The sequence below is a fragment of the Macrobrachium nipponense genome, chromosome 34 (genome assembly GCF_015104395.2).
Source record: "Macrobrachium nipponense isolate FS-2020 chromosome 34, ASM1510439v2, whole genome shotgun sequence".
NCBI classification, from domain to species: Eukaryota; Metazoa; Arthropoda; class Malacostraca; order Decapoda; family Palaemonidae; genus Macrobrachium; species Macrobrachium nipponense.
The window spans coordinates 28,351,818-28,369,197 of record NC_061095.1 but is presented as its reverse complement, the minus strand read 5'-3'; the positions used below and the strand labels follow the sequence as shown (position 1 = coordinate 28,369,197).

Genomic DNA, 17,380 nt, shown 5'->3' with positions numbered 1-17,380 from the left:
CCTTCCTTTTTGCACCATGCCCTGAAGGAGGAGCCACTTAGACTGGTAGACAGCTCTTGAAGAGGCTCTTCGAGCATTAGCGCTTGCTCTCGCAGCTGCCTTTGAAAAGCCTCTCGCTCTGGCCAACTTTTCGATAGTCTGAACGCAGTCAGAGCCAGAGCGGAGAGGTTTCGGTGAAACCTTTTGAAGTGAGGCTGTCTGAGTAGATCTCTCCTCCAGGGCAACGTTCTTGGGACGTCCACAAGGAATGTCATGACCTCTGTGAACCACTCTCTTGCTGGCCACATTGGGGCAATCAGAGTCAAACCTTGTCCCTTCTGAAGCTGCGAACTTCCTCATTACGTCCCCCATGATCTTGAATGGGGAAAGGCGTAAAGATCCAGGTCTGTCCAGTTCCAGAGCAACGCGTCCACTGCAATTGCCCCTGGATCCAGAACCGGGGAGCAATACAGAGGAAGCCTCTTCGTCCTCGATGTAGCGAACAGGTCTACTAGAGGACGTCCCCACAATCTCCATAATTGTTGACAGACTTCCTGGTGCAAGGTCCATTCTGTTGGTAGAATCTGATTTCGTCGACTGAGAAGGTCCGCCCTGACATTCTGAACCCCTGCCACGAATCTTGTCAGGATCTTGATGCGCCTTGCGTCTGCCCATAGCAGAACTTCCTTCGCCTAGGAGAAAAAGGGATCTGGAGTGAGTTCCTCCCTGATTCTTTAGATACGCAAGGGCTGTGGTACTGTCTGAGTTTGACTTGACAACCTTGCTTGACAGTTTTGTCTTCGAAGGAACTGCAGCGACAGGAATATCGCTGCCAGTTCCTTTGACATTGATGTGCCAGGCTACCTGTTCCCCTCTCCAGGAGCCTGACACTTCCTCCCCCCTAGTGTTGCTCCCCAACCGGAAATGGAAGCGTCTGAGAACAACACTAGGTCGGGGGCTCAGAAGATTTAAGGAGAAGCCCTCTCGTAACTTCTGAGGGTCGAGCCATCTTAAGTGGACTTTTACCTGTTGGAGATCCTTAGGATCGCATTCAGGTCCTCTTTCGACGTCCATTCTTCCGCAAGGAAAAAATTGAAGAGGCCTGAGGTTGCAGTCTTCCCAGCGAGACAAACTTTTCTAGCGAGGAAATGGTGCCCAGCCAGACTCATCCACTCCTCACCGAACAAGCTTCTCTCTCTAGGAAGGCTGCGACTTTCTCTAACCCCAGTACGCTGACGTTCCTGGGATGGAAACGCCCAAAAGAAAAGCCACTGAATCCATCTGAATCCCCGATACACGATGGACTGTGTCGGGGTCAGATGCGACTTTTCGGAGTTGACCAAAAGACCCAGAGACTTTGCTAGGGCTAACGTAAACTGAAGGTCCTTCAGACACTTCTGCCTCGACGACGCTCTGATCAGCCAATCGTCGAGGTAGAGGGATATCCTGATCCCTGACGAATGGAGCCACTTCGCTACATTCCTCATTATCATTGTGAAAACCATCGGGGCCGTGCTGAGACCGAAAACAAAGGGCTCTGAATTGCCAAACCCTGTTGTCTAAGACGAATCTCAGGTACTTCCTTGAAAGAGGGTGGACGGGGACGTGGAAGTACGCGTCCTGCAGGTCCAGAGACACCATCCAGTCGCCAGGTCTCAAGGCTCCCAGCACGACTGAGGCGTCTCCATTTTGAATTTGATCTTTTCTACAAAAAGATTGAGCCTGCTCACATCCAGGACTGGGCGCCAACCTGACGACTGCTTCGGCACTAGGAAAATCCTGTTGTAGAAGCCGGTGACTCCAGTCCAAGACTTGTTCCACGCTCTTTTTTTTTTTCGACCATCTGGTCTAACAGATCGAAAAAGAATACTTTTTCTTCTCTCCCTGATAAGATGGAGAGAGGTCTCTGGGAGTTTGATGTTAAAGGAGGAGGATGTAAAAAAAGGGGATCTTGTACCCCTGCTCTACTATCTTGAGAGTCCAAGGATCCGCCCCTCTCTGCCTCCATGCCTCCGCAAAGAATTTCAGTCTGGCCCTGACTGGCCGTCTGAAGGACGAGATCTTCATTTGGTGGTTTTGGGTTTGAATGAAGCTCTTCCTCTCGAAAAACCTCTCCCTCGAGGAGCTGCTCTCGAGGGGGGTGCCCCGCGAAAGGGTTTTGACTTTCTTCGGGGGTTTACTGAATGCCGAAGTGGAAGGAACTGCTGGACGTCTTGAAGACTATACCAAGAGGTCCTGGGTCGCCTTCTCTTGCAACTCGTTGCAAGAATCCTTTACCATAGCCTGGGGGGGGAAGAGAGATGGTCCGAAAGAGGCGCAAAGAGCAATTCCGCTTTCTGAGCGGGATGTTTGGGAACCGAACCTTAGCACCTAGGGGGTACGGAAAATTGTGCATAGAAGAGCTCTTTTCTTCAGGAATGCAGTTCCAAAATGAGAAACTAGCTCCTCCGAACCATCCCTGACGACCTTGTCCCATACATGACAACACGCTGGACAGCTCCCCAGACTGAGAGAGAATCAGGACTTCTAGACTGAAGGTCTAAAACTCCCAGACACCAGTCTAGGAAATAAAGACATTTAAGGTGCGAAGCAGTCCCTTCAAGTGGTGGTCCGTCTCCACAGGAGTCCAGGACACCTTAGCAGACGATAAGAGAGACCCCTCCTCTGAGCGTCCACTAAAAACTGGAGAAGTCACCCAGAGCGGACGAAGGAAACTTTACTCCCACGTCCCTCCTTGGTTTCATACCAAATTCCTCCTTTCCCGGCGAGTCCTAGAGGGAGGAAGGGCGAAAGTGGTCTTGCCCTGATCCTCCTTCGAGACATAAAATCTTGAAGCTTCTTAAAAGGCCCTCTTGGTCGACAGCGATGTCTTCATCTCGACGAACTCAGGGGTCTTAACGGTCTTGGAAGATGAAAGTTGAGAGGGAGGAGACCTAGGGGCTGCCGGCTGGAACTTCTCCCCGAAGGATGAACGTAACAGCCTGACAAGAACCTCATAGTCAGAGACAGCTGAAGCCCTACCGGAGGTTCTTCTTCGACGGAACTCCCTGGACTACTAAGTTCCCCTTCCTCCCTAAGAGGAACTGGAGAACGTCCATCAGGAGAGGGCGTACGTCCAGCAGTCTCAATCCTGAACAATGACTTCCGTTGGTTGGAAGTACCCGCTACAGGTACGGAATCGCCCTTACGACGATCCTTAGAAGGACGGACATCTTGTGAAAGAGGAGCGTCCTTAGAAGCAACGGGAACTGTCTTAACAGACACGTCCCTACGAGAGGAAGCGCGAGCTTCCTGACGAGAGGCGCCAAAAGCGTCCTGCTTAGCCAAGCAAGCGTCCTGCTGAGCGTCTGACGAGCTCCTCAAAGGCGTCCTGTCGATAACTCAAAGCGTCCTGCCTTCGAACGCCGAGCGTCCTGCCGAGCGTCCTCAACAGCGCCTTGCCGAGAGCGCAAAGCGTCCTGCTTAGAACGCCGAGCGTCCTGCCGAGCGTCCTGCCGAGCGTCCTCAACAGCTCCCTGCCGAGAGCGCAAAGCGTCCTGCTTCGAACGCCAAGCGTCCTGGCGAGCGTCCTCTACTGAGAGAGCGAAAGATCTACTCGGAGAACGAGAACGGTGACGATCCGGAGGTGGAGAGAGAGACGAACGAGACGAGAGAGAATGAGACTGCTTCGTCCTCTTGACGGGCAGCCGAACGTCCTTCCTACGCTTAGGCTCGACTGCTGCTGGGCGAGTCCTCTGAGCCATCAGCGACGTAATCTGGTCCTGAAGGGACACTAGGATATCCTTCGTAGGTGACGAAGGAGCAGAAGAAGGCTAAAAAGGGCATGGACTGAGCCTGCGAGAAGGCGAGGGGCGAGGGGCGAGGGGACGCCTCCTTCCTTCTAGCAGGACATAGGACGTGAAGCGTCCTCAAAGCGAAAGGTCCTTTTCAAAACGGAAACGCGAGTCTCTCCGAGCGCTCCACCCCTTGCGCGGGGCAGGAGGACGCTTCGGAGGACGAAAAACAATCCTTCAGGAACACGCGCTCGTGCGCGCTCCGTGGCAGCCTGGGATTTAGCAACAAGGCCTGCCGAAGGGACGCCAGATCGGTGGGGAGCCCCCGTAACCCTCTTGCGGCTTTCGACATACCCACTCCCTGAGTCCTGGGAGTCCGATAGAGGTCTAGGCCTAGAGGCATTATGGGGCCGATCTGACGCCCCCTCCACAACACTAGGGGCACTAACACAAACTTTCACAGGGCCAGTTTCTAGGGCCAAAACTTTCGATTCGAGAGCGCGAATAGACTCAAGAATCAGAGAAAGGGTGTTACCTTCTCCAGCACAGCACTGGGGCCCGAAGGCAACAAAAACAGGATTAGGTTGAGCAAAATCTACTGGTGTTAGAGGAGGAGAAATGTTACTTTCCTTACCTTTCGTAGAACTGCCCTTGGGGAGGAAGACCTCCTGACTCTATCGCGCATCCAATTTACGTCGATAGGTCTCATACATCTTCCATTTATCATCTGACAAATCCTTGCATTCATTGCACCGATCATCAACCAAGCAAACATGCCCCCTGCAATCCATACAAACTGTGTGAGGATCAACTGAAGGTTTAAGAAGCCTCACCTTACATTCACTCCTCACACACACTCTGAAACTTCCAGTACTTGATCCCGACATCATGTACACAGAAAAGCCAATCCAAAATAAAAAACCAATCCACTATTACGCGTGCCAATCCAACAATCCAGAAGTCGATACCAAAAGTCAATCCAGATAATATTAAGCGAGATAAATAAAAAATCCTAGACGGAGGTACTGTAAACAGTTGTTTGCAGCACCGGCGACAGAAAAAAATATGAATAGAAAATGGGAATGGTTCCTGATATCCGCCTCCCAGCGGCAGGAATGGGTACTACCACCTGGCCGCCCCACTACGTGTGCCGCGAGTTTTGAAATTCTGTCGGACGTCAGAAATACAGCTATATATATATCTGACAGGTAAGTTTCATGAACAAAACTTCATTTGTAGACGAGTATTACATATGATTCACAGTTACAAATACTTCTGACTAGTAACACTTTGTACTTCACCATTTGTTATCAATGTAACTAGGAAATACACCAATTAAAGATTATAAGGTAAGCTTGAGTTTGAAGGTAAAACTTGCACAAATTTAGCAAGATCTGGAAATAGTTTTCACATTTACATGTAACACATCATTTATGCACATCCTATTCCTTCCATTTAAGATCATATCATCTGGGTTAGCCTTATGAGACTTGAGTAATCTGACTCAGCACTCCAGTTGAAATACTTTCTGCTATGGCCTGTATGTTGGGATAAGGGTGTTCATAGCCTATAAGTGTAAATAGCTGCTGAATTATACAAAAATACACACATACTGTTTGAAGATGCTCTCCATGAAACAAACCTGTCTAAATAATGCTTGGAAATTTTCTTCTGATTCTGCTTTCCGAATGCCTTTCCCACCACCTCCCTCAGAGGCTTTAATCATAACGGGGAATCCAATTTTTTGAGCAGCTGACAATGCTTCTTCGTAGCTTTCAACACAACCTTTCCGGCATAGTTCACGAGGTATATTGAGGCGTTTCCCAGCACCACGTTCTGAATACTCAACCTTTAGACCTGAAAAGAAAATAAAATAATTTCTATTTAACTTATGTCAACAACACAATTTTTGGGTTAAAAACTTACTGTTCTTTATGTTCTGTTATTTTGAACTGAGATGTCCAACAATTGGGAAAGAAGGGGAAGAAAACTGAATCCAGGACATCAATTTGCCACCTTATGCCCAAACACGCACCATGGGCCAGAGGCATACTTGCTGAAAAAGTACAAGGAAAAGAACAAGATAAGGAGAGGGAATCTTGGAGTCAAAGAGTGTTTCCTTGCAGAAAGTAAAACGAAGGCTAGCATTCAAAATTGTGCTTTTGATATCAAAAACAATAGTTTGCCTGATCAGAATTAGAAGTTACTCTAAACCCTGTACACTAATGAGAGAAACCTTGTCTTTCCTTCACAAAAGACTGGAAATTCTGTTCATAGAACACAGGGTCAAAAGGGGAGGTGACTATCTTGTTTTCTAGTTGGGCAGCATTTATGTCAGTGGTAGGGGAACTCTGACCTTATTGAATAGCCAGGAGAGAAATATTGAGCCTAAAATTCCAGTCCTACTGAACTTTCTCAGCAAGGTACTGAAACCACTCTAAATCTCAGAGAGGTAGCTGTAAGGCTGAGGGCAAGAAGCAAAGAGGATTAGAAAGAAATCTCGTGAGAAATCTTAAGACTGCAGGGACATATCTTTCATTTCTTCCAAAGTATGAAATGGAATGAAATATCCTAAAACCTACATTGGAGTCATGCAGACTGGAATCAATCCACAGAGAGAGTCTGATTGGAAGGATGAGGCTGCCATTGGGAAGCCAACACCCTGTAAGGTGACATCAAAAACTCCTGGTTGTATGCAGAGGAGGGGAAAGTCAAAGCTCTCTTCCCATAAGGAAAAAGATACCTGATGAAACAAATTTACCCATAACCTTCAGCAGGAAGTGAGGTTAATGTCTTAACACAAATGTTTCAAAATATCAATATAACAAAAGCAAAATGTTAAAGAAAAAATGTAGCTCACCTTATCTCCCTGAAGAGGCAATATCCCCTTGAGAGAGACAGACCACCATTACAAACCACAGCAGCTGTGAAGCAGAGGAAAAGGTGAGAAGCATATCTACTGCAACTTGTATCAGTTCCAGAGGAATGTGAACTAGGGAAACCTGGAAGGCCGTCTTAAAATGTTGACACTCATGGGTCTTCTGGGCTCGTGCAGATATGTAACAACCCACAGACTTGGTTAGAAAAAACTGGCTTTGGGGTAGGAGAGTAGAGTGAGGGTCTACTCTCCATGGCGGTCACAGAAAGACTGATGTGTCACTGGATTCATGTACACTCTCTTGACATGCTTCCACCTCAGTTAAATGTGGGATGCTACAGATTTCTTACAATTACAGTCTTTGATTGTTTTTAACTGGTTTCCAGCTGGCGCTAGAGGATTTATCCTATTGTTAAGACCTCAGGTTTGTTCTGTGTACAAACAAAGTCAAATTTCTTGTCCATTTTGGACTCGAAGCTGAAAATAGTGTGAGATTGGAAGCATGGGCCACAAGAACTGGAGTATATGGTAATGAAGTAGGAGGACTGAAGATAGGCGAGATAGCAGACAAAGTGGAGAAGAGCTAGTTGACTTCTTTACTTCTATTGACAAAGGCGTCACCTCTATACCTGATCTACTTTTGGCTCTAAGAGACACCTTCCTCTTCTTATCTTTTCCCATTTTATCAGAATGAGATTTAAATGTTTTCCATACTTGATCATCCCAACTCTGACATTCACTGCAAGTCAAATCCCTATTGCACTCCTGACCTCTGCCCTTCAAACACTTAGAGTGTGAGTCCTTACTGGTTTGAGTCATTCTAGTTTTGCAACCTTTGCTGCAAAACCTAACACCTGACGAACTAAAGTCCAACTTAATAATTAATTCAACTGCTGTGAGAACCACCAATGTTAATCAGAAGCCGGCAGAAAATGAACTGTTGGTCGTCTGCTCAGCAGTACTAGGTGTTCCCGAAAGTGGCAGTTCCTGTTCACCTATACTAGCAATGGCAGTGTCTCCACCAAAATTTTAACTTTTGACTGTTGTGGTAGGAAGCTTTCAGCTACGTAATTGTTTGGGTAAGTCACATAAGTGAAAATTCCTTTCTAAAAGGTGATGGTTTACTTCTTGTAAAAAGAAGGAAAATTGTTCATAAAGCTCATCAGTCTCAATTAGCCTTAATTTGCAGTGTAAGAGAAACACACCGCAAATTAAGATTAAGATTGTTATGAAGCAATCAATTATCTTACCTGATCCTGACCATGGCAGTGTTGGTATGTCAGCTGTTTGGGCAACAATGCTGGATGCAATTTTATCACCAAGTGCCCACATGGCCTTCTCTGGTGGACCAATAAAGGCAATGTCATGCTTGAGCAATTTAGCTGCAATGAAAAGAATAGCAATACGTATATATATATATATATAGTTGAGAAAAAGTACTAGTACATATGATTAAAAAATGGCTTACTTCTACTTCTACAAAGGGACTTAAGAGTGCTTACTTCTTACTACAAATCCAATTGTTCCATAAATTAACAGTAAAGAACTGCAAAATTTACCTGGCAATTCTGGGTATTCTGAAGCATGGCCCCAACCAGCCCAGACAGCATCAGCATTGCACCGTTTTGCTGTATCCACAATGACTTTGACATTGGCATAATTATTGTTGTTAGCCCCTCCAAGTACCATAACAGTGTCATCAGCTAATTTTATATATTCTGCTCCAGCTGTAAAGGCAAATTTGCAATAAGCACCAGGTTCAATAATGTCACACAATAAAAGCATGATTCAATATTCACAGCATTGCCGCCCCAAATGAAATAGCACCTTATTCCTTACAAATTCTAAATACCAATCACTTATTTGTCATATGTGTCTTAGTCTGACACAGCAAAAAAGAAAAAAAAAATGTAGTTATCTTGTGTACTACTACACATATATGGCGCACAGAGTAGTTTTCTTATAAAAAAATTAAAGGATATACCTTTCAAGTCCTCTGGTGTGACCATTCCAATAAAATGGAATGCTCTGTCATTCCTGAACACTTCATATGCCCACTTGCGTATACTTCGCATACACTTGACTGCAGCAATGCCATTGTTTGCAATGAGGATCTGAAATGATAAGCATATTCCTTTAAATTTCTTCCTACATAATACTGATCAAAATCAAGACAGTCCATGAATAGTAAAGTAGTGCTCCATGCATGTATGTTAGAAATGGTAGGGAATGGTAAGCAATTATGGATCTAGCTAACATTCTGACTACCTGTAACTACTACGTCTTTTGAGGTATTCATGAACCAATCTATGACACCTCAAAAGCAGTAATAAAGGAAATGCATCTCCAACAAATAGCATGAACCTCTTGACGACAATTTAAAATTAAATTTAAAAAATAATGTTCTACCATCACAAACCTCACATGAAACAGGTGGTGCTTTTAGAGTTTTCCTTTCGTAACACACACATACAAATGAACCATATATCAGTTCACCTAAAACACCTTGTTCTCCTAAAGTTTTCTTGGAAGTGTATCATATACAGTGGACCCCCCGTATTCACGTTCTCCAGATTCGCGGACTCACACATTCGCAGATTTCTCTGGGGAACGTTTCCCTGCATTATTCGCGGAAAATTCGCGCATTCGCGGTATTTTTCTATGATAAATATCCACAAATTCCTGGTTTTTTTTTGATGAATTTCATCATAAAATGCACTTTTTTGTGATAAAAACTATTAAAAAAACAAGTATGAAAATTTTTATGTGGGTTTTTTTTCTTGACTTTTAACTAACAAAATAGGCTGTTTTTAGCATTTTCATAGGGGTTCCAAACATTCGCGGATTCTAACTATTCACGGGGGGGTCTGGTACGCATCCCCCGCGAATACGGGGGGACCACTGTACTGTATAAAAATATCCCAGGTAAGCTATTCTACACAGCACAGTTCTCATTAGTTAATTAAGGGGTCTCATATACTGTACTGATAAGGCTCAATCAATCTGATCTACAAGAATTTACACTACCTGTATTTTGTTTTGGAAGAATATACTATCCTGTTCTCTCCTGGCTTTGGGGGAAATAATAGCATTTTGGCTTTGGGTAGTCAAAGTACTATCATATTTCCTGATACTAAAATGGAAAATTCTTTTTCTAAACTAGTTTTATCCAGAGGTGAAAAAGTCATCAGAACCAATGCATATTGCCCAAACAATGAATATGATACAATGAGTAAGGGGCTCCCACTCATCAAGAAAGTAAACATCTGCGACGATAAGAGATTTCTTTCACTTATCTACGTGAAATAACATCTACCCAAATTGCAAAATTTTTCATACTGTAAAAGTAAAAATTAATTTTCCAATAAAATTATTTATTTAAATACTTAACATTAATCTAGCTGTAACTTACCAAAATGGCAAAGAAGCAATTTCATGTTTTATCTGATTGGGTTGGTAGGCTCTGTAGTCTACCTTCTCACTTGCAAGTAACTTGACTTAGTTTCCTGCTTCCAATAATTTTTTTTTTTTGCCCACTAGATTGTGGGGAGGTTGGGAGAGGTTTTATGATTGTTTGGTAAGTAGCAAAATAAATAATCTTATATCATGAATATTCATACGTTCACATTGATGAATACCATATGTATATGGATGGAGAGGTAGCGAGACCTTGTAATTACTTCTCCATAGCCCAACAACTCAACCAACTGAAAACTTATGGAACACCATCCTTAAGAAACAACTACGTGATAAGGAAGCTTCAGAATCAGTAATACTGTACCTCTATTGAGACTCCTTTCCTCAAAATGGCAAATGGGGTATGGTATACATAAATACAAATGTCCATATCTTCTAATCCATTATTATTGTGTCTATCATCACTCATGCTCGATGATCTGGGTTGGGGAAGAATTTATGTACTGGAAGGTGACACTTCTTGGAGGTGGCAAAGATTCCCCATACTCTCCATAGTCGCTTGTACACTTCCAATATTAAGGGTCAAGTTTGTGGGAAGAATGTGGTTTTTTCTGGCTCAGCAAAACTGCTAGTATGTTCATCTTTCCCAAAATGAATTGAGGAAATAAATGAATCCTCTTGCTTCTATCTCCGGAAGATCTTGGACTAAATTCAAAAGATTGACTGACTTCATACCTCCTTGTTTTCTATTAAATTTCTTCTTATGTTTAAGCAAAACATAAGTTTTTTTTCCATATCCCACCCTTCACAATCTTTACAACTATTTTCTAAATTACAAGTCTGGCTTATACAATCCTTACAGTGAGTGACCAAATACTTCAATTTAGGAAATCTATTTGAGCAATTATTTGCTTCATAGATCCTGACTGAACTCTCAGATGATGACAATGTCAGATTAACAATTCAACGACAAACCACAAAAACCTTGAGTGAAATTCCTTCAAACAGTCAATGCTCAGAGAGGTGAACCTCTCACAATGGCAGCAAAGCAGAGTGACTGGACAGCTGGAAACTTGCTCGAGTTAACTTCAAGTGAGAGGGCAGAAAATCAGCCTACCAATCTAACCAGGTATAACTAGGAAATTCCTTCTTTACCTTGTCATTAATGTTATAAATAAATGAAAATTTGATCATTTTTATTGAAATGATATTGTCATGTTACATAAAGTTTTTATACATACTTACCTGACAGATATATACTTAGCTATAGACTCCGTCGTCTCCGACAGAATTTCAAATTTCGCGGCACACGCTACAGGTAGGTCAGGTGATCTACCGCCCTGCCCTGGGTGGGTGGCAGGACTAGGAACCATCCCGTTTTCTAATCAGAATTCTTCTCTTCCACCTGTCTCCTGCGGGGAGGCTGGGTGGGCTATTAATCGTATATATCTGTCAGGTAAGTATGTATAAAAACTTTATTGTAACATGACAATATCATTTTTATACATTCAACTTCCCTGCCAGATATATACTTAGCTGATTAGCACCCATTGGTGGTGTGGGTAAGAGACAGCTAACTACTGAAATAGACAGGTAAACAACATATGTTGTAGGTATTTATAAACCTTGGTTCCTACCTTATTAGGCTGAAGACTTCGCGGCTACTGCCTTGTAGTCTGCTTAGCCTCAAGAGCCTCAGCGAGATAATGATCTATGGCTAAGAGTTCTTGTGGGTCTGCCAATGGGGTCTTATCCACTTACTCGGCAGAGCCTAAAGGCCTTTGTCATTGGGTGCTATTCCACTTACATGACAATACACCTTGTTCAAGGAGCACAAAACCGATCCAGATCACCTGATCCTAACATCCATGTTAGTTCTAAGATTGTAAGGAGTCATCCCCGAACTCCTCACAAACACCAAAAAACTCAAAACATAATTACACTTTCATTATATACACTTTTGTATCCCCTACTAGTCATACATACCCTTGATCGCTACCAGCAATGACACTCTGCTCCCGTGCGACAGTAGTGAGCTTGCTACTAGAAAACCAAGCACATATCTGACAAAGAGGGTTTATGTACGATAAAAACACCAAAATTAAGGATCAGTCTTTGCTCCAAGACCCAGTACTGTATTCTGGCTGATACAAAAAAGGACCTAGTGGAAGCACTTCTCATAGGTCACTCTCACGTCCTTCAGATAATGAGATGCAAACACTGAATTGCACCTCCAATATGTAGTCTCGATGATATTCTTCAGAGACATGTTCTTTTTGGAACGCCAAGACGTTGCTACTGCTCTTACTTCATGCGTCTTGACCTTTAGAAGACCGAAGGATGCCTCAGAGCAGTTTCTTGTGAGCGTCTGTAATAACGCTTCCTACAAAAAGAAAGCTAAGGCGTTCTTGGAACATGAGTCGTTTGGGGTTCTTCACTGCACACCAAAGACCTTGTTGACAAGCTCCCATCTGTCTCTTCCTCTCTAAATATGAATTTAAGTAGCTCCTCACTGACAGAGAGATCTCTCTATCTCTCTGCCTACCAGGTTAGATAGGCCTTTTACCTCAAAACTTCTGGGCCAAGGTTTTGATGGGTTTTCGTTCTTTGCCAGAAACATTGTCTGGAAAGAACAGATGGCAGCATCTCCCTTTGAACCCCACCGTGGAATCCAGAGCGTGTAATTCGCTCGTCCTCTTGGCTGTAGCGAGAGCCACCAGGAACAAGCATTTCCTCAGGTGCACGTCGCGGAAGGACGCCAGAATGTAAAGGTTCGAATTTGTCCGATGAAAGGAATTTCAGGACCACGTCTAGATTCCAACTAGGTGTTCTAGGAGTAGCTGCTTTCGACGTCTCAAAAGATCTAATTAGATCGTGTAGATCTTTGTCGTTAGCAATGTCTAGGCCTCGATTCCTGAAAACCGAAGACAGCATGCTTCGGTATCCTTTTATTGTCGAGACAGATAGGTGTGACTCCTTTCTCAGAAAGAGGAGGAAAGGAAATCGGCAATATTCACTATAGAGGTACTGGAGGAGGACAGCTTCTGAACCTTACACCACCTCCTAAAGACTTCCCACTTCGACTGGTATACTCTTCTCGTCGAAGCTCTGCGGGCTCTAGCGATAGAGCCCGCAGCCTCGCGAGAAACAAAAGCCTCTCGCTCTGACAAGTCTTTCGATAGTCGAAAGGCAGTCAGAGCGAGACCTGGGAGGTTGTGATGAAACCTCTCGAAGTGGGGTTGTCTGAGTAGATCGTGTCTGTTTGGAAGCGATCTGGGGAAGTCCACTATCCACTCCAGTACCTCCGTGAACCATTCCTGGGCTGGCCAAAATGGGGCTATGAGTATCAACTTCGTGCTCTTCGAAGCTACAAACTTCCTGAGCACTTCCCCCAGGATTTTGAACGGGGGAAAGGCGTAAGCGTCCACACCCGACCAATCCATGAGAAACGCGTCTATAGCGAAGGCTCTCGGATCCTCTACTAGAGAGCAAAAGGTCTCTATTCTTTTGGATAGGAACGTCGCAAACAGGTCTATGTGAGGTCTCCCCCACAGGGACCAAAGACTTCGACACACTTCTTCGTGAAGAGTCCATTCTGTGGGAAGGACCTGGTTTCTCCTGCTCAGTCTGTCCGCTCTCACATTTTTGATCCCTGAACAAACCTTGTAGGAGAGTTATGCCTCTTTCTTCCGTCCAGGTTAACAGGTGTTTTGTCAACTGATAGAGGGAGAACGAGTGCTGCCTCCTTGCTTTCTTATGTAAGCCAGAGCCGTGGTGTTGTCTGAGTTGATCTGTATACCCCGTCTCTGACTATCTTTTCGAAGGACTTTAAGGCTAGGTGTATGGCCACAAGTTCCTTGCAATTGATGTGCCAGGACACCTGTTCCTTTGTCCAGGTGCCTGACACCTCCCTTGCTCCCAGCGTCGCTCCCCATCCCGACTCCGAAGCGTCGGTAAACACAACTTGGTCTGGGTTCTGCAGAGCAAGCGATAAGCCTTCGTTCTTTTGAAGCTGAGGGATCCACCACCTCAGATGCTCTTTTACTTCTTGTGGAAGTTGGAAGATGTCCGAGAGTTGACCCGTCTTCCAGCTCCACACCTCTTTGAGGAAAAACTGAAGAGGGCGAAGGTGAAGTCTCCCTAGCGAGAAGAACTTCTCCAATGAGGACAGGGTCCCTAAAAGGCTCAGGTAATCCCTCGCTGAGCTGTTTTCTTTCTAAGAAGCTCGAGATTCTCGACAAACCTCGAGCAATTCTTTCTCGCGAAGGATATACACCGAAAACCCGAGAATCCATCTGAATCCCCAGATAGACCAAGTTCTGGCTGGGGATCAGTTGTGACTTCTCGAGGTTGACGAGCAACCCTAGCGAATCTATCATGTTCCTTGTTACTTCCAAGTCCTCCAAGCACTGACTCCTCGACTTGGCCCTGATCAGCCAGTCGTCCAAGTAGAGGGAGATGTTTATCCCTTCTAGGTGAAGCCATCTTGCTACATTCGCCATGAGGTTGGTGAATACTTGTGGGGCTGTAGACAGACCGAAGCACAGAGCCCTGAATTGAAAGATCTTGTCTCCTATCACAAAGCGAAGATATTTCTTGACTGATGGTGAATGGGAACGTGGGAAATAGGCGTCTTGTAGGTCCAGAGAGACCATCCAATCTCCTGGGCGAAGCGCCGACATGACAGAGGCGGACGTTTCCATACGAAATTCTTTTTTTTCGTACGAAGCGATTCAGAGCGCTTACGTCCAGAACTGGCCTCCACCCCCCCGATGCCTTTGGTACTAGAAAAAGGCGATTGTAAAATCCCGGGGAGTGTGGATCTTGTACCAGTTCGATGGCCTCTTTTTCCCACATTTGCTCCACCATCTGAAGAAGAGTCTTTCGCATTAACGGGTCTCTGTACCTCGCTGACAGTTCCCGAGGCGTAGATGTTAGGGGCGGTTTGTCGTCGAAGGGGATTACATATCCCTTCTTCAGGACCGACACTGACCAAGGGTCGGCTCCCCTTTGTTCCCATACTCCTGCACAGTTCAGGAGTTCTGGCGCCCACTGGTGCTTGGAGGAGCAACAAGTCACTTAGATTTTTTTTTGTTTTTTTGAATGGTCTAAATGAAGACCTTCCTCTCTTTTCAGAGCTCTTCTTCCTGGCAGGGGGACGAGCCGTTGCACCTCCACGAAAGGGCTGCTGAGTAGGACGAGGTTCCTTCTTAACCGTCGCCACTACCGGTCGTCCGTCCTTTCTGGACGTTTGAGTAAGTAGGTCTTGTGTTGCCTTCTCAGTTTAGTGAGCGAGATATATCCTTGACTAACTGAGAAGGAAACAGATGATCTGATAGCGGGGCGAACAGTAAGGCAGTCCTCTGGCTCGGAGAAACCCCTTTCGATAAAAGGGAAACCATACACTGATCTCTTTTTCAGGAGACCAGCACCGAAAAGTGAAGCCGCTTTCACCTGAACCGTCCTGTACTGCCTTGTCCATGCAGGACAGAACGCTATGGAGAATTTCTGGGTTCTTCAGAAACTCCGGATCCTTAGATTTGTTGGCCAGAACTCCGAGCGACCAATCCAGAAAATTGAACACCTCTAAAGTGACAAAAAAGTCCCCTTTAGAAAGTGGTTCAACTCTGAAGTGCTCCACGTCGCTCTGACCGATCCTAAGGAGTGACGTCTAGAGGCCTCCACTAAACTGGCAAAGTCGGCATCTGCAGAGGCGGGTAAAGAAAGACCCATAGTCTCTCCTGTCCCATACCAAATACCTCTCTTCCCGTTGCAATCTGGAAGGAGGCATGCAGAATACCGTCTTTCCTAACTCCTTCTTCTTGTCCATCCAAGAATCTAAAGAATGGAGTGCCTTCTTCATTGATATCGCAGGCTTCATTTTCAAGAATGCCGACGATTTAGCCGTAGCTGAGCTCGAAAAGAGCGAACGAGGAGAAGGAGGAGCTGCAGGACTAAGAGAATCTCCAAACTCTTGTAGTAGTAAAGAGGCCAAGACTTTGTAACTCGAAAGTCCCCCTCATTAGCAGGAGGATCGTCGTCAGACAACTCGTCTCCAACCCTCGATCCGACGAAGGAGAACGTTCTCGTTTTGAGGAAGAGTCCTTCCAAGACCTCCTATGTTCTGAAGGAGAGGAGCTTCCATTTGGCGAAGAGTCATAACCTCCAGGAACGAGTCCCCCGACTCCTTGGACTCTGGCTCTGACTCTTGCCTCCTGAGCTCCTGCCTCCTGACTCCTGACTCCTGCCTCCTGACTCCGGACTCCTGCCTCCTGACTCCCGGACTCGGACTCCTGGCTCCTGCCTCTTGACTCCTACCTCCTGGCTCCTGGCTCCTGCCTCTTGACTCCTGCCTCTTGCCTCCTGGCTCTTGCCTCCTGGCTCTTGCCTCCTGGCTCTTGCCTCTGGCTCTAGCCTCCTGGCTCTTGCCTCTTGCCTGGATGCCTCCACACTCTTGGCTCTTGGCTCCTGCCTCCTGGTTGACTCCTCACTCCTGGCTCTTGGCTCCTGCCTCCTGGGTGACTCCTCACTCCTGGCCGGTGCCAGACGTGTGATTGTTTCATCCAGGTTCGTACAGGAAACCTCACCTCGTGTAGGAGTATCGATCCTGGAGGTAGATACCTCCATACGTCTGGAGGATCTTTTAATAGGAAGGGAAGTGTCTTTCCTTTCTAGGAGGCTCTTTGACAGGACTCCTACAAATGACGAAATCTGTTCCTGCATCGCCATCATGAACCTGTAGCCTCCTCTTTATCCTCTTCGGGAGGAGGGGAAGGAGGAGGGGAGGAGTCCATAGCCTCCACCTCCTGCCTCCTTCTCACTCTGGTTGGAAGAATGGCTCTTCTCGCCTTCTTAACTCCCGATGGAGACTCCTCAGGGAAGTTTTCAGGGCTCGAGTCAATAGTCTGTCGCCCTCCAACTCCTCTTGAGAGGCCGAGATCGATCGGAAATTTCTCCAATCACGTCTCGGTGATGAAGATCCCGACGACGAGAAACACTCACGTAGGACGCTTTTACAATAGCGGTCCTTGGCAGTCTGGGGTGTTACAGAAACCGCCGAAGGGACACCTGATCGGTGGGATTCTCCAACAACATCCTTTCGGCTTTCGACATTCCTTCTCCTCTGGGCATGTGAGCTTGGAAGAGGTCTAGACCTAGGAGCGTTGCTGAGCCGACCAGATGCCCCCTCCACTACACTGGGGACACTTATATCACTGTCTAATGACAAAATCACTAGCCTTACCTTGTATGGCAGCCATTTTTGTTTTCCATTATTTTGAAGGCTGCTTTTAGATCTGCAAGTTCTTTCGCTGGATCTACAGGTTCTGCAATA

The 17,380-nt window shown here is 45.6% G+C and overlaps 1 protein-coding gene across 1 annotated transcript in view; it reads right to left on the bottom strand.

Moving 5' to 3' along the window:
• Nucleotides 1-17,380, bottom strand: part of LOC135207998 (acetyl-CoA carboxylase-like) — a 460,030-nt gene that overhangs the window by 400,790 nt on the left and 41,860 nt on the right. Inside the window, exons 3-6 of the mRNA XM_064240089.1 lie at nucleotides 8,615-8,744; nucleotides 8,190-8,357; nucleotides 7,881-8,012; nucleotides 5,395-5,609 (exon numbers count right to left, since the gene is read on the bottom strand). Coding sequence (XP_064096159.1) covers nucleotides 5,395-5,609; nucleotides 7,881-8,012; nucleotides 8,190-8,357; nucleotides 8,615-8,744 — 645 coding nt within the window. The remainder of the gene's footprint in view (nucleotides 1-5,394; nucleotides 5,610-7,880; nucleotides 8,013-8,189; nucleotides 8,358-8,614; nucleotides 8,745-17,380) is intronic.